Here is a 24803-nt window from a genome sequence, read left to right as displayed (position 1 = left end):
CTACACAGAGAAATACGAATCAGCGACTTTTTCCGACGCTTTACAAACTCTCCCTCCGCTTCCCCTTCACCGCCGCTCTCCGCCCCCAACCTTGAGGGCCCCGGGCAAGTCTCCCAGGTGCAGGCGGACGCAGCCGAGGTTGAAGCAGATCCTGGAGTTGGGCTCGGCCACCCTGGTCAGACAGTCGAGTGCGGAGTGCCAGTCTCTGCGGTCGATGGCCTGCACGGCCCGGTTCCAATCCCCCAGAAAATCCCGGTAAGTCATGAGGCCGCCGCTCCTTCACCAGGAAGTGGTGACACCTGGAGATGCCCCTCCCAGCGGAGTAATCGGGGGGCGGGTGGGGAAGGGCAGTGAAAGAGGGGAGGGAGATGGGGAGAGAGGATGGGATAGAATTGAATATGGACAGCAGAGATCGAAGGACAGGTGATGGAAGGAGGGGACAGAGGCTGGAGAAAGGGACATGTGGATGGGAAGTTCAGCTTCAAGTCCGCGGTCAGGACAAAAATGCCAGTGAAGATCGCATTTTGCCGCAGCAGCACACCGCATTACACAACGAGAACAAATATAAATGCATGCATTTAAATTAACATAAATTATACACAACTTAAGTGTGCAAAATAAACAACAGAATAAACGTAACCACATTGTAAATCAGTGTTAAGTTTTACAGGTCGGTTTAAGAAGCTGCGGGCAGTGTGGAAGAAGCTGCTGTTGAACTTTGATCCTGCCCGATGGAAGCATCGAGAAGAGGATATGGCCAGGGCGGTATAATAGATGCTACTTCATTTTTGATTTAATTTAGACACACGGCACGAAATTATGTGGCTCATAAACCGCGTATATAGAGCTTTTTCCCCAGAGTGGAAATGTCAATTCTAGAGGGCACAGCTCTGCGGTAGAGCGGGGTGGGGGGTGGGGGTGATGTGTGATGGAAGTTTTCTGTTCAGGTAGAAGTGTGGTAGATGCCTAGATCGCGCATCCAAGCGAAGTGGTAGAGGCAGATATGACAGCAGTGTTTAGGAGGCGGACACATGACCAGGCAGCGAATAGAGGGATAGGGACCACGTGCAGGATAGGATAACTTAAGATTTGCATCATGGTCAGCACAGTCGTGGTGGGCCGAAGGGCCGGATACTATTCTGCACTGTTGACTGCTAAGCCTATAGCCGCACCTCCAGCAACACCTTTTTTTTCCCTGAGTTCTCCCCAAATTGCCCGATTTGAAGGGCGATCTGGTATATTTACTATTCTATAGTATTCTATACTATTCTAGATTTGTTGAGTACGCCAGGAAAATGAATCGCAGGGTTGAAAATGGCGACGTAATATGTACTTTGATAATGAGTTTACTTTGAGATATCCTTCCTCATTTCTGTAGTAAAAGAGGCTTTAATCAATTCTGCAAAGCTACCTCTCGCATCACACCTGAATATTCCCTACACTGGAATGTTGAGTTCCCAGCCCTGCCCTTCTTCAGCCACGTCTCTGTGTAAAAAAAAATCATGTTCCATGTGCTGATCCATGCTGGAATTTGCCAGTCAGGCAGTTAGCATTAAAATAGGTGTAATGTACCTTTAGTTCCTCCCATGTGCCTTACGTCTGCTCTGCCTTCTGGACTGATTTAGTGTCTTAAAGAACAGCCTTTCCCCATTTCCTAACTGCATGTTTACTCTACATCCCACTCCTCTGACCAATAAGTAAACCTCGCTACCAAGGTTCAATTGTCCAACTGGTGGAGCATACACATTCCCTGGAGGGAGCCTCCCTCGGCACCACTGCTTTGGCCAAAATTTCACCCGACCAGTCCTCCTGTTCTTACACTCGCGAGCATGCGGCACTGGAATTGTTCCGCAGATTGCACCCTCAGGGGCGCTGCACTTTACTCTGTGACCCGCCTGCTGCAGGACTTCATCCCTAACTTTACCCCTGTCCTTGGTCCCGCAACCTCTGGCTGTTTCACCTTCCGCTTTAGAGTGTCCTGCCATGTTCGCTGATGTTGTTCACTCTTGTACCAGAGAGGAAGCACACAGCCTTCTATTCCTCTTGCATTATTGTTCTCTCCCCCCCCCCAAAACAGCCTACTATTCCTCTTGCATTATTGTTCTCTCCCCCCCACACACAGCCTTCTATTCCTCCTGGATTATTGTTTCTCTCTCCCCCCCCCCACACAGCCTTCTATTCCTCCTGGATTATTGTTTCTCTCCCCCCCCCCCACACAGCCTTCTATTCCTCCTGGATTATTGTTTCTCTCCCCCCCCCCACACAGCCTTCTATTCCTCCTGGATTATTGTTTCTCTCCCCCCCCCCACACACAGCCTTCTATTCCTCCTGGATTATTGTTTCTCTCCCCCCCCCCCCACACACAGCCTTCTATTCCTCCTGGATTATTGTTTCTCTCCCCCCCCCACACAGCCTTCTATTCCTCCTGGATTATTGTTTCTCTCCCCCCCCCCCCCACACACAGCCTTCTATTCCTCCTGGATTATTGTTTCTCTCCCCCCCCCCACACACACAGCCTTCTATTCCTCCTGGATTATTGTTTCTCTCCCCCCCCCACTCAGCCTTCTATTCCTCCTGGATTATTGTTTCTCTCCCCCCCCCACACAGCCTTCTATTCCTCCTGGATTATTGTTTCTCTCCCCCCCCCCCACACACAGCCTTCTATTCCTCCTGGATTATTGTTTCTCTCCCCCCCCACACACAGCCTTCTATTCCTCCTGGATTATTGTTTCTCTCCCCCCCACACAGCCTTCTATTCCTCCTGGATTATTGTTCTCTCTCCCACACACAGCCTTCTATTCCTCCTGGATTATTGTTTCTCTCCCCCCCCCCCACACAGCCTTCTATTCCTCCTGGATTATTGTTTCTCTCCCCCCCCCCCACACACAGCCTTCTATTCCTCCTGGATTATTGTTTCTCTCCCCCCCCCCACACACACAGCCTTCTATTCCTCCTGGATTATTGTTTCTCTCCCCCCCCCACACAGCCTTCTATTCCTCCTGGATTATTGTTTCTCTCCCCCCCCCCACACAGCCTTCTATTCCTCCTGGATTATTGTTTCTCTCCCCCCCCCCCACACACAGCCTTCTATTCCTCCTGGATTATTGTTTCTCTCCCCCCCCACACACAGCCTTCTATTCCTCCTGGATTATTGTTTCTCTCCCCCCCCCCACACAGCCTTCTATTCCTCCTGGATTATTGTTCTCTCCCCCCCACACAGCCTTCTATTCCTCCTGGATTATTGTTCTCTCTCCCCCCCCCCCACACAGCCTTCTATTCCTCCTGGATTATTGTTCTCTCTCCCCCACACAGCCTTCTATTCCTCCTGGATTATTGTTTCTCTCCCCCCCCCACACACAGCCTTCTATTCCTCCTGGATTATTGTTCTCTCTCCCCCACACAGCCTTCTATTCCTCCTGGATTATTGTTTCTCTCCCCCCCCCACACACAGCCTTCTATTCCTCCTGGATTATTGTTTCTCTCCCCCCCCCCACACAGCCTTCTATTCCTCCTGGATTATTGTTTCTCTCCCCCCCCCCACACACAGCCTTCTATTCCTCCTGGATTATTGTTTCTCTCCCCCTCCCACACACAGCCTTCTATTCCTCCTGGATTATTGTTTCTCTCCCCCCCCCCCCACACACAGCCTTCTATTCCTCCTGGATTATTGTTTCTCTCCCCCCCCCCACACACACAGCCTTCTATTCCTCCTGGATTATTGTTCCTCCCCCCCCCCACACACAGCCTTCTATTCCTCCTGGATTATTGTTTCTCTTCCCCCCCCCACAGCCTTCTATTCCTCCTGGATTATTGTTTCTCTCCCCCCCCCCCACACACAGCCTTCTATTCCTCCTGGATTATTGTTTCTCCCCCCACCCACACACAGCCTTCTATTCCTCCTGGATTATTGTTTCTCTCCCCCCCCCCACACAGCCTTCTATTCATCCTGGATTATTGTTTCTCTCCCCCCCCCACACACAGCCTTCTATTCCTCCTGGATTATTGTTTCTCTCCCCCCCCCACACAGCCTTCTATTCCTCCTGGATTATTGTTTCTCTCCCCCCCCCCCACACAGCCTTCTATTCCTCCTGGATTATTGTTTCTCTCCCCCCCCCACACACAGCCTTCTATTCCTCCTGGATTATTGTTTCTCTCCCCCCCCCACACACACAGCCTTCTATTCCTCCTGGATTATTGTTCCTCCCCCCCCCCCCACACACAGCCTTCTATTCCTCCTGGATTATTGTTTCTCTTCCCCCCCCACAGCCTTCTATTCCTCCTGGATTATTGTTTCTCTCCCCCCCCCACACACAGCCTTCTATTCCTCCTGGATTATTGTTTCTCCCCCCACCCACACACAGCCTTCTATTCCTCCTGGATTATTGTTTCTCTCCCCCCCCCACACAGCCTTCTATTCCTCCTGGATTATTGTTCTCTCCCCCCCACACAGCCTTCTATTCCTCCTGGATTATTGTTCTCTCTCCCCCACACAGCCTTCTATTCCTCCTGGATTATTGTTTCTCTCCCCCCCCCCACACACAGCCTTCTATTCCTCCTGGATTATTGTTTCTCTCCCCCCCCACACAGCCTTCTATTCCTCCTGGATTATTGTTTCTCTCCCCCCCCCACACACAGCCTTCTATTCCTCCTGGATTATTGTTTCTCTCCCCCCCCCACACACAGCCTTCTATTCCTCCTGGATTATTGTTTCTCTCCCCCCCCCCCCCACACAGCCTTCTATTCCTCTTGCATTATTGTTCTCTCCCCCCCCACACACAGCCTTCTATTCCTCCTGGATTATTGTTTCTCTCCCCCCCCCCACACACAGCCTTCTATTCCTCCTGGATTATTGTTTCTCTCCCCCCCCCCACACAGCCTTCTATTCCTCCTGGATTATTGTTTCTCTCCCCCCCCCACACACACATCCTTCTATTCCTCCTGGATTATTGTTTCTCTCCCCCCCCACACACAGCCTTCTATTACTCCTGGATTATTGTTTCTCCCCCCCCCCCCACACACAGCCTTCTATTCCTCCTGGATTATTGTTTCTCCCCCCCCCACACAGCCTTCTATTCCTCCTGGATTATTGTTTCTCTCCCCCCCCCCCACACACAGCCTTCTATTCCTCCTGGATTATTGTTTCACTCTTCCCCCCCCCTCGCACAGCCTTCTATTCCTCCTGGATTATTGTTTCACTCTCCACCCCCCCACACAGCCTTCTATTCCTCCTGGATTATTGTTTCACTCTCCCCCCCCCCCACACAGCCTTCTATTCCTCCTGGATTATTGTTTCTCCCCCCCCCCACACAGCCTTCTATTACTCCTGGATTATTGTTTCTCCCCCCCCCCACACACAGCCTTCTATTCCTCCTGGATTATTGTTTCTCTCCCCCCCCCCCACACAGCCTTCTATTCCTCCTGGATTATTGTTTCACTCTTCCCCCCCCCCACACAGCCTTCTATTCCTCCTGGATTATTGTTTCTCTCCCCCCCCCCACACACAGCCTTCTATTCCTCCTGGATTATTGTTTCTCTCCCCCCCCCCCCACACACACAGCCTTCTATTCCTCCTGGATTATTGTTCCTCCCCCCCCCCCACACACAGCCTTCTATTCCTCCTGGATTATTGTTTCTCTCCCCCCCCCCCCACACACAGCCTTCTATTCCTCCTGGATTATTGTTTCTCCCCCCACCCACACACAGCCTTCTATTCCTCCTGGATTATTGTTTCACTCTTCCCCCCCCCTCGCACAGCCTTCTATTCCTCCTGGATTATTGTTTCACTCTCCCCCCCCCCACACAGCCTTCTATTCCTCCTGGATTATTGTTTCACTCTCCCCCCCCCCACACAGCCTTCTATTCCTCCTGGATTATTGTTTCTCCCCCCCCCCACACAGCCTTCTATTACTCCTGGATTATTGTTTCTCCCCCCCCCACACACAGCCTTCTATTCCTCCTGGATTATTGTTTCTCTCCCCCCCCCACACAGCCTTCTATTCCTCCTGGATTATTGTTTCACTCTTCCCCCCCCCCCACACAGCCTTCTATTCCTCCTGGATTATTGTTTCTCTCCCCCCCCCACACACAGCCTTCTATTCCTCCTGGATTATTGTTTCTCTCCCCCCCCCCACACACACAGCCTTCTATTCCTCCTGGATTATTGTTCCTCCCCCCCCCACACACAGCCTTCTATTCCTCCTGGATTATTGTTTCTCTCCCCCCCCCCCACACACAGCCTTCTATTCCTCCTGGATTATTGTTTCTCCCCCCACCCACACACAGCCTTCTATTCCTCCTGGATTATTGTTTCTCTCCCCCCCCCACACAGCCTTCTATTCATCCTGGATTATTGTTTCTCTCCCCCCCCCCCCCACACAGCCTTCTATTCCTCCTGGATTATTGTTTCTCTCCCCCCCCCCACACAGCCTTCTATTCCTCCTGGATTATTGTTTCTCCCCCCCCCACACACACACAGCCTTCTATTCCTCCTGGATTATTGTTTCTCTCCCCCCACACACACAGCCTTCTATTCCTCCTGGATTATTGTTTCTCTCTACACACCCCCGCACTTGAGCCAGATTATGCCGTGATCTTGGGCCTCAGAGATCTTCTGTCCATTAATTTCCAACACAGACAGCTGCACTCTGAAGTTTCCCTGACTGCCTGCTATACACACATTCTCTCTTACTGTCCTGCCTCAAAGGGAGGAGTGGTCACTAATGTAAATCTCAGCTCTGCAGATGCACTAGGGAATCTTCAGCTGGCACTCAAGGTATGAACCCCATGTCCATGCTGGAACACCGCAGGCACTCCCCACTTTAGTGAATGTCTGCTACCCTTTCCCCCGACACACCTATCCCGATCTTCACTCTGCAGCAAGTGAAGTACGAAGAAAGAGGGGATAAAACATGCATGGACTGGGAAGGCGGGTTGATTCGGGGTGTAGGTTTGTGTTTGGGAGAGTATGGCTCACAAACTTATTTGTACATGTACATTGAAACATCGAGGCATACTGTTTAATGCATCGTTCTGTGTCAGCATACATCACAGACCGTGCGTGTTGTGCTGGAGTCAGCCCGCAAGTGTTCTGGCACTGGTGTAGCATGCCGACAACTCACTGAGCATAACTGTACACTTTTGAATTGCGAGAGGAAACCGGAGCACCCGGCTGAAGCACGTGCAGTCAGTCCCAGGGAGAATATACAAACACCTTACATGTATGAATTGAACCCCATGTGTGTCACCATTCAACTCCATATGAAACAAGATGCCAGAGAAAGTTTCTGTGGCAGTTACACTAACTTTTAAAAGGTAGGTGGACAGGTACATAGATAAGACAGACTTAGGGCCGAATTGGATCAATAGCTTGTTGGGCATAGGCTAGTTACTGTGAACCTACGTATTCCTGTGCTGTTATCACTATGTACCTTTCTCAAGTTGCCCCTCAGCCTCTGATGAACTAGAGCAAACAAAGCAAGTTTACCAACTCTCTATATGGCTCCTGCAGACCACTATAGGCAACATCCCAGTGAAGATGAGAAAATCTGCAGATGCTGGAAATCCAAGCAATACCCACAAAATGCTGATCTCAGCAGGTCAGGTAGCATCTGTGGCAAAGAGTAAACAGTCAATGTTTTGGGCCAAGACCCTTCATCAGGGCTGGAAATAAAAAAGGTGAGAAGATAAGAGCAAGAAGGTGGGGGAGGGGAGGAAGTAGTACAAGGAGATAGGTGAAACTGGGAGGGTGGAGAGGTGAAGTAGAGAGCTGGGAAGCTGATTGGTGAAAGTTACAGGGTTGGAGAAGGGGAATCTGATAGGAGAGGGTAGAAGACCATGGAAGAAAAGGGAAGGGGGAGAAGCACCAGAGGGAGATGTAATGGGCAGGGAAGGAGATGAGATGCGAGAGGGAATGGTGAAGGTGGGATGGGAGAAATTACTAGAAGTTTGAGAAATCGATGTTCATGCCATCATATTGGAGGCTACCCAGATAGAATATAAAGTGTTGTTCCTCCAACCTGAGTGTGGCCTCATCACAGCTGACGAGGAGGCCATAGACTGACATATTGGAATGGGAAGTAGAATTGAAATGCGGGGGCCATGGGGAGATCCAGCTTTTTCTGACAGACAAAGCTTAGGTGCTCAGCGAAGTAGTTCCCAATCGATGTCGCGTCTCACCGATATACTGAAAGCCACACCAGGAGCACCAGATACAGTATGTGACCCCAAAAGACTCACAGGTGAAGTATCACTTCACCTGGAAGGACGGTTTGGGGCCCTGAATGTAACGAGGGAGGAGGTGGAGGGGCAGGTATCGCACTTGTTCTGCTTGCAAGGATAAGTGCCAGGAGGAAGATCAGGATGAATGGAAAAGGAAGTCACTTAGGGTGTGATCCCTGCAGAAAACAGAAAGTGGGTGTTGGTGGGGAAATAGCAGAAGTTATGGACAATCATGTGCTGGATGTGGAGGTTACTGGTGTGATTAGAACCTCTCTGTCTCCGGCTCATTGTTCATCTAACTGGACACAATACTACAAATGTGGCCTAACTGAAGTTTAATACTGCTGCAACACAACTTGCTGACTGTTTTACTCAATGCCCTGACCAATTAAGACAAGCACGTTTTTTTTTACCAACTTGTGTTGCCTCTTTCAGGGAGCCATGGACTTGATTACCCAAGATTGCCAAGTGTGTGTGGCATTTTTTTATGTATGGAAAGTTGCAACCAGCAGATCTTTTTGGGCCAGAATGTAGATAATGAATGGGCAGTGCTGGAACTCATCATGGGGAACATAACCAGGTAAGTGATTGAAGTGGACATGGGAAAGCATTTTGAAGATAGCAATCTTAACCTTACAAGTTTTGGGCAAGTTATGAAAATTAACATCCTGAACTAGGGAAAGGCCAGTTTCAATATCATCAGACAGGACTGAAAAATGAATGGGGGGGGCGGCATGGGGAGGGAGGTTTGGGAAGATTGACTTCTCAGGATTATGGAAATTGTAGAAGAATTCTTGAAAGGAAAAGTGGGAAGGAGATAGGATTTACTGTCACTGACATATGTCATGAAATTTGTTGTTTTGTGCCAGCAGTACAGTGCAAGATGTAAAAAGTTACAATAATGAATAACTGTGCAAAAGAGAAGTAGCAATGTACTGTTCCAGAAATCTCATGGCAGAGGGAAAGTGGCTGTTCCAAAAACATCGAGCGCGGGTCTTCAGGCTCCTGTACTTTCTCCTTGATGGTATTAACGAGAAGAGATTATGTCTTGGGTGAGGAAGGACCTCCATGATGGATGCCACCTTGAGAAGATCTCCTTGATAGTAGGGAGGCATATGCCTGTGATGAAGCTGGCTGAGTCTACAACACTATACAGCTTATTGTGATCCTGTGCACTGGAGCTTCCATACCAGCAGTGATGCAACCAGTCAGAATGCTCGCCATAGTACATCTATAGAAATTTGTTAATCTTTTGGTGACATTCTCAAACCCCTAATAAAGTATGGCCACTGGTGTGCTGCTTTTGTGATTCCATCAATATGTTGGGCCAATGATAGGTCCTCAGTTGTTGATGCCCAGGAACTTGAAAGTGCTCACCCTTTCCACCACTGACCCTTCAGTGAGGATTAGTGTGTGTACTCTTGACATCCCCTTTTGTAAGTCCACAATCAAATACCTGGTCTTACTGATGTTACGTGCAAGTTTGTGGTTGCAGCAGCACTCAACCAGCTGATCTCCAGTACTTCACTCCTGTATGTCTCCTCATCACTATCTGAGATTTTGTTGACAGAAGTGTCAAAAGCATAGATGGTGTTTGAGCTGCGCCGAGCTACACAGTTTGAGTGCGGAGAGAGTAGAGCAGTTGACAAAGCACGTGTCCTTGAGGTGTGCCCGTGTTGATTGTCAGCAAGGAGGAGATGTTCCTACCAATCTGCACTGTGGTCTCCCAATGAACAAGTCAAGGATACTTTTGCAGAGGAAGAGGGTGCATGACAAATATAAGGAATAGCTCGAAGCATTTCAAGTGTGTTCAATGCACAGCATAACCAGCGAAAGAATGGAACCCTTACAACCAAATTAGAGTTGGAAGGCATCAATGTGGTCTTGGATTAATACATTTTTCCTCACAGAGAAACCATTAGTGTTGGAGAATTCAGACAGGAGACTCTGAAACTACTAAAACTTAAGTCTTAGTGTGTTTAAAGTAAAACCAAGGGATTAATGCGGGTGCTGTGGGAGTAGCTAACAGATCCATGCCTCAGATTTTTTATTGAAATATTTGTTTGACATAGATGACTGGAAGATAGTAAATATGAAGGGATAAGCCAACATTACTGGTCTACAAGTCTCCATCAGAGGTAGGGAAGTTAATGAAAAAAATCTGCAGAAACAGGATCAATTGACACTCGGAAAGGAGGGATTAAATCAAAGAGTCAGCATCATGTTACTACAGGGCAGCCCTGGCTGACCAGTGTGATTGAATGTTTTCAGAGGCAACAAATTGCTCCAGTATACACGGACTCCAGAAAAGCCCATGATGAGGTCCCACTTGGGAGACTAGGCAGAAGGTTTTTTAAAAAAAACATGGAATCCTGGGCAAATGGAATCAAAATTTGGCTTGGTTATAGGATAATGTTTAAGGATTGTTTCTGTAATTAGAAGCTTGTGACTGGCAATGTAGTACAGCAATCAATCTCAAAATCATTGTGTGTGTATATAAATGAACAGTTTGGATATGAATGTAGGAGATAGGCTTCTTTTGCTGTTGTCAACATCTTGTTTTGTTGCTGCTCATGTTGTTCTGCCAGATATTGTGGGCATGTTGTGTTGGCACCAGAATGTGTGGCAACACTTGCAGGCTGTCCCTGGCTCACGCCTTGGGTGTGTCATTGTTAAGGCAAACAACATATTTCACTGTGTTTCAATGCACATGGTAAACAAGTCTGATTCATAAATCAGATAAGTCTGCAGATGACATGAAAACTGATGAAAAATAATAGAGAGGAAATTGATCTGTTGTACACAGCAATGGCAGGTGAAATTTGATACTGTTAAGTACGGGTGATTCACTTTCAGAGGATTAATCAATAACTGTGTCCCATTCTAGATACGGCACTAGGGAGTACTGAGGAACAGAGACATCTTGTGTACATGCCCACCAGTCCCTGAAGGTGGCAGCACAGAGACAAGGTGGTGCATGTCTATCGTGAGATATAGAACAGTACAGGGCCTTCAGCCCACAGTACCATACTGAACCTCCTTCCCTCCCATATATCCTCCAATCTTGTTTCATCCATGTGCCTATCTAAGAGTCTCTTAAATATCCCTCATGTATCTGCCCCTACCACCACCCCTGGCAGCACACCCACCATTGTGTAAAACATAAACCTACCTTTGCCATTTCTCTCCCCCCCCCCCCCAATACAATTTTCAGGTGATTGAAGGAGAGTAATTTCTGCCCTTGTCAAGTCTCCGGTCGCCCGCTCTATCTATACCTCTCATCTTGTACACCTCTATCAAGTCACCTCTCATCCTCCTTTGCTCTAAAGAGAATAAACCTAGCTTGCTCAACCTATCTTCAAGACACACCCTCTAATCCAGGTAGCATCCTAGTAAATCTCTCTCAAGTCAAGTCACTTTTTATTGTCATTTCGACCACAACTGCTAGTAAAGTACACAGTAAAATCGAGACAACATTTTTCAGGACCATGGTGCTACATGGAACAGTACAAAAACTACACTGAACTATGTAAATACAGAAAAAAAACTACACTAGACTACAGACCTACCCAGGACTGCATAAAGTACACAAAACAGTGCAGGCATTACAATAAATAATAGACACAGTAGAAGGCGGTAAGTCCTCTGCACCCTCTCCAAAGCTTACACATCCTTCTTATAATGAGATGACCAGAATTGAACACAATACTCCAAGTGTGATCTAACTAGTTTTATAGAGCTGAATCACCTCACAGCTCTTGAACACTATCCCAACTAATGAAGGCCAACACATCATATGTCTTCTTAACCATCCTATCAACTTGCACAACTTTGAATGATCAATGGACAGGGACCCCAAGAACCCTCTGTTCCTCCACACTGCTAAGAGTCCTGCTGTTAACCCTGCATTCTACCTTCAAGTTGACATTCCAAAGTGAATCACTTCACATTTTTCCAGATTGAACACCATGTGCCATTTCTCAGTCCAGCTCTGCTTTCTATCAACATCCTGTTGAAATCTCTGACAGCTTTCAACACAATCCTCAACCACAGCCTTTGTGTCATCTACAAATTTACTGACCCAGCCTTTCACTAACTCATCCTAGTCATCATTTATAAAGAGGTCCCAGAAAAAACCCATACTTAACACCATTGGTCACCGAACTCCTGGCAGAATACATCATCTGCTACCACCCTTTGACTTGTAGGCAAGCCATTTCCAATTCCATGCATACAAATTTCTCTGGACCCCATACCTCCTGACTTTCTAAATGAGCCTAACATGGGTAACCTTGTCAAATGTCTTACTAAAAATCTATATACACCACATCCACTGCTCTACCTTCAACATCCTTTTCCACATCTTCAGAGAATTCAGTCAGGCTCACAAAGTCATGCTGACTATCCATGACTATGGTCCTCCATATGCTTGTAAATCCTGTCTCTAAGAGTCCTCTCCAATTGCTTGCCCACCATTGATGACTCACTGGTCTAAAATTCCCAGGGTTAGCCCTACTCCCTTTACTTAACAAAGGAATAACTGCCCCCCCTTCCCAGTCCTCTGGTACCACTCCCATATGAATGAATTGAGTTTATTACTTGCATCCTTCACATACAGGAGTAAAAATCTTTATGTTGTGTCTCCATCTAAATGAATAATCTATTGTAAAATAAATAGTAGGTACAACAGAACATTCAATAGAGCACAGAAATGTTATCAATGTGAAGTAATCGGTCTAATGGCAGAAGCTGTCCCGGAGCCTGGTGGTCCTGGATTTGTGCTGCGGTACTGTTTCCCAGGTGGTTCCCGATGGAACTGGCTGAGTCTACCCGCTGCAGCCTCTTCCCAACCTGCGCATTGGTGCCTCTGTACGAGGAGGTGATGCAACCAGTCAGAATATTCCCCACAGTACATCTGTAGAGATTTGCTAGAGGCTTTTGTGACATACAAACCCTCCCCAGGAAGTAGAACCACTGGTGTGCCTCATTTGTGATAGCATCAATGTGTTGCAAGAGAATCATCTCTAATCCTCAGATGCTGACATGCAGGAACTTGAAGCTGCCCACACTTTCTACTAATGAGGATTGTTTTCCAACTCTCCCTTCCTTTCATCCAGAATTCCTTGACCTTACTAACGTCCAGTAAAGTTGTTGTGGCGACACCATTCAACCTTGTTCCTGCAGGTCTCCTCCCTGTCGGAGATTCTGCCAACAACAGTGTCAGTGATTTTACAGGTGACATTTTAGCTGTGCCCATCAGTTATGAGATTAAGAGCAGAGCATTAGGCCAAGCATGTATTCTTCAGGTGTGCCTGTGTTGACAGAGGGGATGTTAGGCTGATCCACACCAATTGTCAGACAGACAGACATACTTTATTGATCCCGAGGGAAATTGATCTGTCTGTCTGACAATTGGTGTGGATCAGTGGTCATCTTTCAAGGAGAAAAGGATCTAGTTGGTGTCACTGCACTTTTGACCCATTCAGTACCAACAGGCAGATGCAGTCAGTACGATCACGCTCACCACCAGCTAGTTAGCAGATGCATTGCTAACTCAGTCAGCTGCAACATGCTCACAGAATCATCCTCAAACTCCAACTTTCATTGCCCAAGCGTTATATAGTCAATGATAAACATTGGGGGTGAAAACTCAGCAGGTCAGACAGCAACTAGATGGATAGTCAGTGTTTGCATAACTGAAATGCTACCTGCCCAGTTCCCTCCACACATGCTGCCTGACCTGACCCACTGAATTCCTCCAGCCACGTTTTCTGTCCCAGATTCCAGCATCTGCAGAGTCTTATGTCAACAATAAACATTGCTTATTAATGCTGAATTCACTGTCAGCAAACCCAGAGGGGCCATCGTGCCAGTAGACAGTACCAACATCTGTAAATCCCATTAACAGTATTGCTGTTGGTGTATCCATTCTACTCTTTGCCTGTGCCACTGGTCCAGACATTGCATGCAGATTGCTAATGGAAGTAGTGCTAATATAGTTTCTGCTCAATTAATCACCATTAGTAGCACAGTTACTGCTGATATAATCATTGGCCTTTCCTACCCCATTTCTACTCTGACTTTGCCCATCTCACCTTATCACATGCTCTCCAATCTCATTGTGCTACTCAGTTTTACATTAGCAAATCAGACATTGAGATTGCATTCATTGCCATTGAACCTCGTCCCAATCTTCTTCTGTCTGCTGTTGAACAGAATTAGTCTCACAGACCTTCAGTCCATCAAATTGCATCTAGCAGCATCTAGTCCATCAATGCCCAGTCAATTCAAGTGCTCATCTAGCTACTTTGAAATGCAGAGCCTCTGCTTCCATTACAGTGTGTTCCACGTCTTGACCACCTTCCAGCTGAGAAAGATCCTCCTCACATTCCCCTGAAGCCTCTTAACCCTATCTTTGTCCTCTGGTCTTAAGGCACTTCTGCTCAGGGAGATGCTTCCTACTGCAGTAGGGCTCAAATCATCCATTATCTGACTATCCAAATGTTAAACCAGGTAAGGTTTCCCACGCTCCTTTCACATCCACCCAGAGCTCCAGTTCCCACAAATTCCCACCCACTCAGGTCCAAGGTTCCACGATCCCTTTCACACACTAGGTCCCCAGTCCCTGTACACCTCGTCATCTGTCAGCTCCCACACTCCCTTTCAACTTACTAGGCGTGTGGGTTCCTATGCCCTTTAAACTCATTAATTTACTGGAAAATTTGTCAAACTATGTAACACCTTGAAAGGTGAATCAAGAGTACCTCTGTAGTCAGAAAACTAAAGTTTGCTAGTCCAGCACCAAAGTCCCAAGCATGTGGATGATCAGAATTTGACTGTGCCCCTCAATGTTGCACACCTCTACCAGGTCCCCCAAAGCTCCTCCATTCCAAAGACAACAAAAAATCCAGTATCTTTTCATACCCGAGATGTTCCATCCCAGACAACATCATGACAAATCTTCTCTGCATTCTAGGGGTCCCATCCTTCCTATTGTGGGGGAGGGGGACCAGAACTGTACCCCAGCTAAGCAATGTTTTGTTAAAATACATCACAACCTCACTCTTATATTCTACTTCTCACCAATGAAAGTAGATAATCTGCATGCATTTTTCACCACCCCATATCTGTTCTGCCACTTTCAGGGATTCCCAAATTGGTACATCGAAGTCCATCATTTCCTCCGTAGTTCCTAGGAGCCCATTATTCATGATACACATCCTACCCTAATAATTCTGTCAAAAAGCATCACTTTGCACATATCTGGATTAAGTTACATCTACTATTGTTCTACCCAATTTATCTACTTGTCAGTACCATCCTGGAGCACTGTCAACAATTTTTGTGCCATCTGGAAGTTTGCTAATTACACTCCTACATTCATAGAGCACTTCAGCCCAGCTAGTTCATACTGAGCTATTTATTCTGCCTCGTCCCATCAACCTGCACCGTAGCACCCCCCCCCCCCTCCATCCTTGTCCTTATCCAAAGTATCAAGCCCACATCCACTACTTCTGCAGGCAGCTCATTCCACACTCTCTACCCTCTAAGTTAACCCCACAAGCTCCCTTTAAACATCTCACCTTTCATCTTTAATCCATGACCTCTAATTCTAGACTCACCTAATCTCGGCAGAAAAAGCCTGCTTGCATATACCCTCTCTACACCATCCAATCTTGTATTCATATATTCCTGTGAAGGTAATTGATACAGATAATAATCAGGGTACCAGCAATGATCCTGTAATTCACCATTGGTAACAGATTTCTAGTCATTCATTTAAACCCTATACCATCACAACGTGCTGTTACTTTACCAATTCAATTGGATCCCATGTACTCTGACTTTTCTGGGCCAGTTGCCTTTATTTCTTTCTGAAGTACACATGGACCACATCAACTGCATCACCTTCCTGGAATCGTTATTACCTCTAACAATTGGAATGCATTATGGAGACTAGATCGCCAACAGTCTCCTCCCATTCCTCCCACAGCAGACCAGAATACATCGCATCAGGCCCTGGTGATAGACACAACTTTAAACACGCTAACCGATATCTTCACCATTCCTCCCCAAGTTTTTCAACCACAGTGTCCTTATCTTTGGTGAATACAGAAAACGAGTTTCCATTTTCATACTCACCCATATCCTCTGCTCTATGCAGATTGTTCCTTCAGTGCCTAATGGAGCCAAGTCTTGCCCTGGTTACCATCTTGCCACTAATCTGCTCATAAAATCTTTTGGCTTTCCTTAATATTTTCTGCCTGTGGTGTTTTGTGGATCCTGAATTTCCCCTCCACCCCACACGTCAGTTTGAATTGGCAAAAATATCTCCTCCACTGTCTCCATCAGCACAGGGATGTGTACTAGGCCCCCCACTCTATTCACTTTACAGCCATGACTGTGCGGCTAAGTACAGCTCCAACACCATATACCAGTTTGCTGGGCACACTGCTGTTGTGGGTCACGTCAGAGTAGTGATGAATCAGCATTACAGGAGGGAGATTGAAAATTGAGATTGCAGATTGAGGTTGGTGTAATAACAGCAAGCCCTCACTCAATGTCAGTAAGATCAAGGAACTGATTTAATATAATTGCAAAGAAAACACAACAGCTCCTCTACTTCAGCATCAAAGACCTTCACCACCCAGCTCAGGCTCTTGCTGCTGCCATCTGGTGGAAGATACAGGAACCTCAGAACTCTCATCACTGGGTTCGGGGAACTTTTTCTACCCCCTCAGCCATCAGGTTCTTCAGCAAAAAGAGATTGGGGCACTCATTAAAGGACACATGTTGCTTGTTATTTATAATCTGCTTTTGCAGTTTGTTTACAGATCCTGTTCTATGGATTTGCCAAATATGCGCGCAGAAAAAGAATCTCAGGGTTGTATGTGGTGACCCACATGTACTTTGATCAATTTTATCTTTTTGAAGTACTTTCTTACAGTTCTTACAATTTCTTAATCCTGCATCATTCTTCCCACTTTTCAAATCTTTACCCAACTCTCAATGTGCAGAGCTCCTGGTGGCTACCTTCACATTTTCCCCGAGTATTTACTGTTGGATGACTCCTAAATACAGCTTTTTACATCGTACTGCTCTTCAACATCCCGTCTCCCCTTCCGTTGGCTTTAAGATTCACTTCCACCAGGTCCTGGTCTGCGATATTCAGATTATTTCATCCCTAGCTCAAGACCACAATTTCAATTACCACCTCTTCCCCCCCCCCCCATACCTTTAAGTTCTTAGTTAAACTCACCATTCTCCAAAAAAAAATGCTCTCCCATGGACACTTTATCCATTCCCCGAGGTGATCACCCGTTCACCTGCAGATGGGAGGTGGAAATCCTTTCCTGACACTGTTCTGCCATTTCTATCCACAGCCTTCACTCAGACACTAGTGCTTCCAGCAGCCAAAACACAGGCCGCTCCCACAGATGTGATCATCCAGACGGCGCAGAGTTCCCACAGGCCTCATGACACCCAGGGCTGAACTCCTGCCGTACGCCCAATGTAAATGGGGTGCTACAATCTGTTTCCACAGGATATTACTGAAGCAACTCGCCAAATCACACTGTCACACTCTCCAACTAAATGTCAATGTTGAGATGTTCTCTCAACTTCTCCCCCCCCCCCCCCAACCAGCAAAACCCATATTCTGAGACAACCGTGTAAAAACAGGCAACACGAGTGAATCTGCAGATGCTGGAAATAAATGAACAACACAAAATGCTGGCAGAACTCAGCAGGCCAGACAGCATCTATGGGAGGAGGTAGTGACGACGTTTCGGGCCGAAACCCTTCATCAGGAACTAGTACCCTCCTGATGAAGGGTTTTGGCCTGAAACGTCGTTATTATCTCCTCCCATAGATGCTGTCTGGCCTGCCGACTTCTGCCAGCATTTTATGTCTTTTGTGTAAAAACAACATCCTGGTTTTGCTGGCTCCCTTTGCATCCAGACATCTCTAACCCACTCAGCTGGAATTAACTGGAAGTGCCACATTCACACTAAATGCTGCTTTTTACCTTCTCGCTTTCCACTGGGAAAACTGAGACAAGAGACTAGACTGCAAATGCTGGAATCTGCTGGAGGAACGGGCAAGATCTGTGAAGGCGATGGTCAGAGTTTTGGGGGCAGAGGGCTGCCTAACCCACTGAATCCCTCCGTCGGGTTTTTTTTTTGCACTGCTGAAAAATGTAAAAGGTACTGGTTTTGACAATTGGCTTAGGAAAAACATTAATATACGCTGTCCAGTCACTCACCTCCTGCTCGAGTGCTGCACTCCATGATCCATTGTCAAATAACCTTTGCTTCTACGTGCAGATTCTCATTGCCCAGGTTTCACGAAGCCAGCTCTAGTAAAGTACAAATCCTTTGTCGCACTGAACTGCTTAGACAGGTTGGTGAAAACGGCAGTCTAATCTGTCCCTTTCCCCATTCCTACCTCAGACAACCGGAAAGTTCTGCCCACCTCGCTTCGGCCACCCATTCCCCCCCAAACTTCTCTCTGAACACTGGAGACCGTGTCATTTAAACATACCGGTGCTCTGCTTTGCTTCACGCTCGCTCGCTTTCAATGGGACTTTCCAGCCCACGAGAGTCAGCAGTCGTTTCAGCCGCACGGGAAGCGCAGACCAGACAGCAAGCTTGCCACATTTACCGTGAAGGTCAACCGATTCCACAGAACTGCAATTTAATTCTCTCCCCCCCCCCCACCCCGCAAGACCTGCTAGTTTACAACACGGTCGGACGGGCGGCAAAGCCATTTGCCTACGTCATCAGTCCACCTTCCGCAGATCGGATTTATGATGGAACATCAAAGAGCAGACCCAGTAAACCCCAGCTCTCGGTTTGTACTGAAGCCACTGGTTCGTTTGTAGCCCCAGCTCCTGTTTATCCCATGCAGAGCAAGGTCGTCAGCTGAAGTGGGGCAGCTCACCGCCACTTCTGTTGTTCCTAGATTTGAATGTGAGAATAAGCCCTCTGCTTTGTCAGATTCTTCTCGCTGGGGTTTTTTTTTAACAACCTCAGTGGAGTCTGATGGCATTGCCTGATCGTCCTCATTAGCATAGCAGCTGTCAGGGCCGAACCCAAAGAGCGAATAAAGAGGCGGGGGAGGGGTAGGGTGGGGAGGTGCAGAGGAGAAAGTCGTGAGACAGGCAGGCAGCACACAATCGGGGAAGGCATCGAATCGGCAATCGGGCCACAATGCCAGCTTGTCTAGGATAATCAGTCAACTGGGGAAAAGCCAGATGGCTCGGGAGAGGCGGCCGATGAAGGTATCCACCTCATTTCCGCGAACAGCAGCAGTTACACCTGCAAGAAGGAAAAATCAGAAACTCACCACATCCCGCTCTGCTAACAACCGCAACCAATAAACTACCACTTCCGTATGTTAGTAGTCGCTTGCCATTCTTTGGCAGTCGTAACACTTATTAAAGGAGCAAGGTTGAAAGTAGGTAGTTGGAAAGTATGTTATTCATTAAACAACCAGCTAAAGTCATTACTGCAGACGGTGCCCAGCCAGGGAACTTGTACCACAGCCGAAGGACTCAAATTAAAATTCTACAATTCAGGATAAAAACGAACACGCTAGCAAACGAGTAATTTTAGCTCTCAGGAAACAAGAGCCGGGGATATGGGCAAGGGCCCTTCAGTGAGGTCACGACCAGTCTGAACGCCCGATGAAATTTCCCACAATAAGTCTGGTCTGGAAGTTGAGCATTGTTTCCAGCGCAACTACTAAATATTAATCAACTTTATTGTACGTCTCCCACAGTCCTGTAGGCCGTACTGGGATTGTACGTGGGAAGGCGCTGCTCGAATTGGACTTGTAACGAGGGAAAAAAAAATAGAACTCTGCTCCGTGTTGTTTTTTTTTTAAAAATGCACAATTGGCACGGTACTGCGAACATGCACAACAAACCCAACAGAACAAGTAGTCAGTCTGCAGACAGAAACAATATAAACGGTTCCAGTTCCATGGAGGGAAATTCAAATTTAGACCTTCCGAAACGCGGCGGAGGATGTGCGGCTGTCAGGATACCAGGCTTCAGAACTGATTAGTAGCAGAATTCGTCTACGCAAGCGGAGAGGTTGCGGACATAACCGGGGTGGGGGGTTATGCAGTCATACAGGCAACATGAAATGGAAAATGCAGAGGCTTGTGTGCAAGCGGCAACGGCGAGAACCAGGTGTAGGCATTATTCGCACCAGCAGTGCGGGGCACCGGAGACGAGTCCAGAAACACACCTGATCGGGGAATAATCGCAGAGAGAACAGAATTGGTGTTTCTGGGCAAAGACCCTTCAGAGCTTTACGTGCAGCTGCTTGCTTCCAGCAACCGGCTGGAAGGTGGGGTCGCAACACCACATGGGCAGTGGGATAACAGCAGAGGGGGACAACAAAGGGCGATTACGTAGGCAAAGGGGCATAATAGGACACTGAACCTCTGCTTAATATCACAACCAAATTCCAGTGGATCTGTCCTGAGTTTTCCCAGTGTGGGATTCGAACCCTCAGTATTACCAACTGAACTAGCCAGCCCAAGGAGCGATATAGAAATTACCTGCACAGGAGTGGCACAGGTCACTGCGTGCAACAGATAGTACTGGTGCAAGTTAGTCAGGACAGCTCAGTAAGGGCACAAGGACAACAGATTGCCATTTCAATACAGCCTGTAGGCAGCCCACTCCCGGTACGGATTACTAGATAGCACGCAAGTAACATCTGAACGCATGCAGGTAAATAATTCGATATAGAGCAGGGAGAGAGTAGATGTAGGGAGGACGGCATAGGAAGGGATGGGCAGAGCACAGTGCGTAGAGCATAGATCTAAGATTAACGGGAGTCTGGGGTGGGAAGTTGTACGGATGAAGGACTGGCACTATGAATGGAATGTAAGCGTCAAGGCCATGGTCATTGTCACAGAAGCAAGCCTCCCACCCAGAAAAAAACGTGGGATACCACTGACTGCCCGCTTCAACTATAACTTGCTCAATATCTAAATCAGACCCTTGCAATCAACCGAGAGAACCGTGGGTCCCATGTTGGGCATCCCTGATACAAATGGACAATACAAATTAAAGTGCGTGAAAATATAGTTTCTGGCGGCAGTCAAGTCTGCAAACTGACGTATTAATGTTTAGATTAGTGAGTAGAACGGCATGGAGGGTTCTCAAGACCTCCGAGTACTGACCGGCCGAAAAAGATGGTTAAAAGCCAAAAAACAAACATTACCTAACCAACTGCCTGCGCCGCGCACGGGACAGGAACTAGCGGAAGGACCACCTCAGGCAGACCGACCAACACTCCAGACCAGGCAGGGCAGCGGAGCCCCCTCTGCCCACCCCACATCCAGGACAGCGGACGCCCGCTCCCACCCGCCCCGGGTCCCAATTCGGACACCAGACGCCGACACCGTCACCGTGGTTTACATCATTTATTGATACATCATCGCCCCTTTGTGGCCGCTTCCCGCAGGCTACGCCCCGCCCGCCCGCCCGGGCCCCGCCCTCCGGCCTGGCTACCGGCCCACATCCTGGCCTTGTGCCCTCCGTGGCTGTGACGCCTGCTAGCACTCCGCTCCTCCGAGTCCGGCCTCGTGAGGTAGATAGCCGGGAGCCGACAGTGAATTAACCAGCGGCCCAAAGTCAGTCTGGCCGCCCGGGCCGTGTGCGTGTGTCGGCCCGGGCCCGCGTCCTGAGCCTGGGCCCCACAGTCCCGGCCTCACCGGCCGCCGCTGGCCCCGTACTTGGCCTTGGTGATGAGGTAGAGCACGATGTCCTGATGGCCGCCGAAGGCCGCGATGTGCAGCGCGCTCCAGCCGTCGCGGTTGGCCAGGCGAATGTCGGCGCCGAACTTGACGAGCAGCTTGACGAGCTCCAGGTTGCCGGCGATCACCGACTGGTGCAGCGCCGTTTGGCCCTCGGGCCCGAACGAGTTGACGTTGAAGTGACAGTCGGTCATGTTCTGCAGCAGCGATTGCAGTTCCCGCGTGTTGCCGCGTCGCACCGCCTCCTGGAACATGCGCTGCGGGGCGGCGGCCGGAGAAACCTCGGCCTGGCTCATGGCTCCGGCCTCCCGCTATCCACCGGGACTGGCACCGGGGGCGGGGGCCGGGCGGCTCGCTCGATGCTGGGCTCCCTCGGTCCTGCTCGCCACACTCGCTCTCCGCCCGGGCGCCGCTGCTCTTTTGTCCGGCCCTGGGCTGCCGCTATCAACCGCTGTGCCGAACGGCCGGCCGCGGCCCAGCTGCCCGGCTCATAGTCCCGTAGCGTCGGTCGCTAGGCCGGCCCGCACTGCTCTCACCGCTGCGCTGCCTGCTCCCTGGTGTGATTATGCCCCAGGCGCCGCTGCTTTTCACCGCCGAGCGGGCAGATTACCATGACAATGGAACGCTGGCCGCTCGCTCTTGGCCCCAGCTGGCCAATGGCAGCCCGCCTCCCATCCCCCGCTCCCCGCCATTGGCTGCGACCCACGTGGAACATCGGCAGCGATTGCAGATCTGTGACAGGGGGCGGGGCCTCTATTAATTCATTAAAATTCTAGAGCGTGGGAACAAGGAGAGAAGATCTTCCCAGAGAGAAAGGCAGAGATATTCACAGATATTCAGATACGCCCAGACACTGAGATACACAGTTATATGGAGATGCTCACACAGATACACAAATAATTACACAAATATTCAGATATTAAAATATTAAGAGGGAACTCGGTGACAGTGAGAACGAGAAAGCTGAAATTCTCGCATAGCCGCAAATGCATTCATAAACTCGTACTCGCAGACACATTCAGACACGCGCAGAGCTAAGCAGGTAAAGAGATTCTGGCAGTTTAAGATGTACTCAGATGCCCACTGAGATAATAAAATGATCATAAAAATTAAACACAGAGGTATTAGAATGCAGATGTTGATAGTTACAGACATTCAGGCACGTTCGAGTGTTCAGATAGATTGATGTACGCTGATATTCAGAACTTAAGCCACAAAGATGCAGAAGAATTGATACAGACGAGAGCAAATGAGCACAGTGGCCTACCTGAAAATAGGCCACGGGTAATATCTGATAATTTTGCGGCTGAGAAATTGCGGTGGTGCCTTACTCGTAAGATACTCGCAATGAAATAATACTTGTGGGTGACAGGAGAGCTTCACGCTTGAGGAAAAAATGGATGATCTGGTCACCTGGGGAAAACGTAGCAAATGGAATACAATCGAGAGAAAAGATGCACCAGGGAAGTGGAAGAAGGCAAGGGATGATATCAAGTAGTGTGCAAGAATCGTGTCCTATGTCTATGTTTCCTGAACAGTAGCAGCATATTTAATTGTCAGCTGAAGCACAGAGTATAGGAGCAGGGAGGTTGTGCTGGGACTGGAGAAAACACAAAGCTACTGCTAAAGCACTTGCGTCTTCACGTTACAGAAACAATGAGCACCACGGGGAAACGATGCACAGACCGACACGCATTTACAAAACTGAAGTTGAAGGAAGGTAGGATAGCCAGGGATTGTTTAATCTGAGGGGAAATGTAACTGAAGTGTGTAAAATTATGATATCCGGAGAGGGGACGTGTTTCTTGGCAGAAGAGCCACAGGCAGGGGCTTGGTTGTAGAGACACAGAGCAATACTACACGGATACTGGCCCTTCGGCCCAGCCAGTCCGTGCCGACTGGAGGGGAGATGAGAGAAATGTTCTTCTTCTGCAGAGAGTGGGGGTGGAACTCGCTGAAAAAGTGCTGGAGGCAGACGCACATTGAAACAGCACGGGTATGCACTTAAAGAGCTGTGAACTAGAAGATCCGATTCGCCTGGAAAACTCTGTTTCCGGTGGCGAAACTATGATGGGCTGAACGACCTTCTGTGACTTGTAGGTTCAGAGATCTTTAAGAAGCCAAAGGTGGGTTCACATAATCACAGATATATCGGTTTTCAGATCTAGGTGAATCCAGGGGCATTGAGGGGCACTGTACTGTTTAGACGCAATGATACAATAGGCAATAGACAGTAGGTGCAGGAGTAGGCCATTCGGCCCTTCTACCCAGCACCGCCATTCACTGTGATCGTGGCTGATCATACACAATCAGTACCCCGTTCCTGCCCTCTCCCCATATCCCTTGACCCCGCTATCTATAAGAGCTCTATCTAACTCTGTCTTGAATGCATCCAGAGACTTGGCCTCCACTGCCTTCTGGGGCAGAGCATTCCACATATCCACCACTCTCTGGGTGAAAAAGTTTTTCCGCATCTCTGTTCTAAATGGCCTACCCCTTATTCTTAAACTGTGGCTTCTAGTTCTGGACTCACCCATCAGCGGGAACACGCTTCCTGCCTCCAGTGTGTCCAATCCCTTTATAATCTTATATGTTTAAATCAGATCCCCTCTCATCCTTCTAAATTCCAGTGTATACAAGCCCAGTCGCTCCAATTTTCAACATATGACAGTCCGGCCATTCTGGGAATTAACCTTGTGAACCTACACTGCACTCCGTCAATAGCAAGAATGTCCTTCCTCAAATTTGGAGAACAAAACTGCACACAATACTCCAGGTGTGGTCTCACCAGGGCCCTGTACAGCTGCAGA

At 48.3% G+C, this 24803-nt stretch overlaps 2 protein-coding genes and 1 long non-coding RNA gene across 7 annotated transcripts in view; 1 reads left to right on the top strand and 2 right to left on the bottom strand.

Moving 5' to 3' along the window:
- LOC132407649 (neutrophil cytosol factor 2-like) overlaps nt 1–21581 on the bottom strand; it is a 76152-nt gene extending 54571 nt beyond the window's left edge. The window contains exon 1 of one of the 4 annotated variants that reach the window (XM_059994446.1): nt 21459–21581. Coding sequence is in view for 1 of the 4 variants with exons in the window: in XM_059994444.1 (XP_059850427.1) it covers nt 91–264 (174 nt within the window). In the remaining 3 variants the exon portion in view is untranslated. Of the gene's footprint in view, nt 1–90; nt 633–18481; nt 18701–18759; nt 18867–21458 lie in introns of those variants that run through there. The other 3 variants (XM_059994447.1, XM_059994445.1, XM_059994444.1) reach the window with 3 other exon arrangements.
- LOC132407653 (uncharacterized) lies at nt 125–9510 on the top strand. 2 transcript variants are annotated; one of them, XR_009516550.1, is made up of 4 exons: nt 125–255; nt 656–765; nt 8653–8797; nt 9090–9510. It is a non-coding gene; the product is annotated as an uncharacterized LOC132407653 (long non-coding RNA). The 2 variants fall into 2 exon arrangements; XR_009516551.1 differs by having other exon boundaries at nt 9087–9510.
- A 69-nt stretch (nt 21582–21650) lies between the features above and the next one.
- nrarpa (NOTCH regulated ankyrin repeat protein a) lies at nt 21651–22594 on the bottom strand. Its single transcript, XM_059994452.1, has one exon. It carries the CDS (start codon nt 22287–22289, stop codon nt 21948–21950), a length of 342 nt encoding a protein of 113 aa, XP_059850435.1. The 5' UTR covers nt 22290–22594; the 3' UTR covers nt 21651–21947.
- Between the last annotated feature and the right edge of the window lie 2209 nt (nt 22595–24803).

Source organism: Hypanus sabinus, chromosome 18 (assembly GCF_030144855.1).
Source record: "Hypanus sabinus isolate sHypSab1 chromosome 18, sHypSab1.hap1, whole genome shotgun sequence".
Lineage (NCBI taxonomy): Eukaryota > Metazoa > Chordata > Chondrichthyes > Myliobatiformes > Dasyatidae > Hypanus > Hypanus sabinus.
Note: the sequence above shows the minus strand (reverse complement) of the source record. Positions and strands in the feature narration are given on the sequence as shown.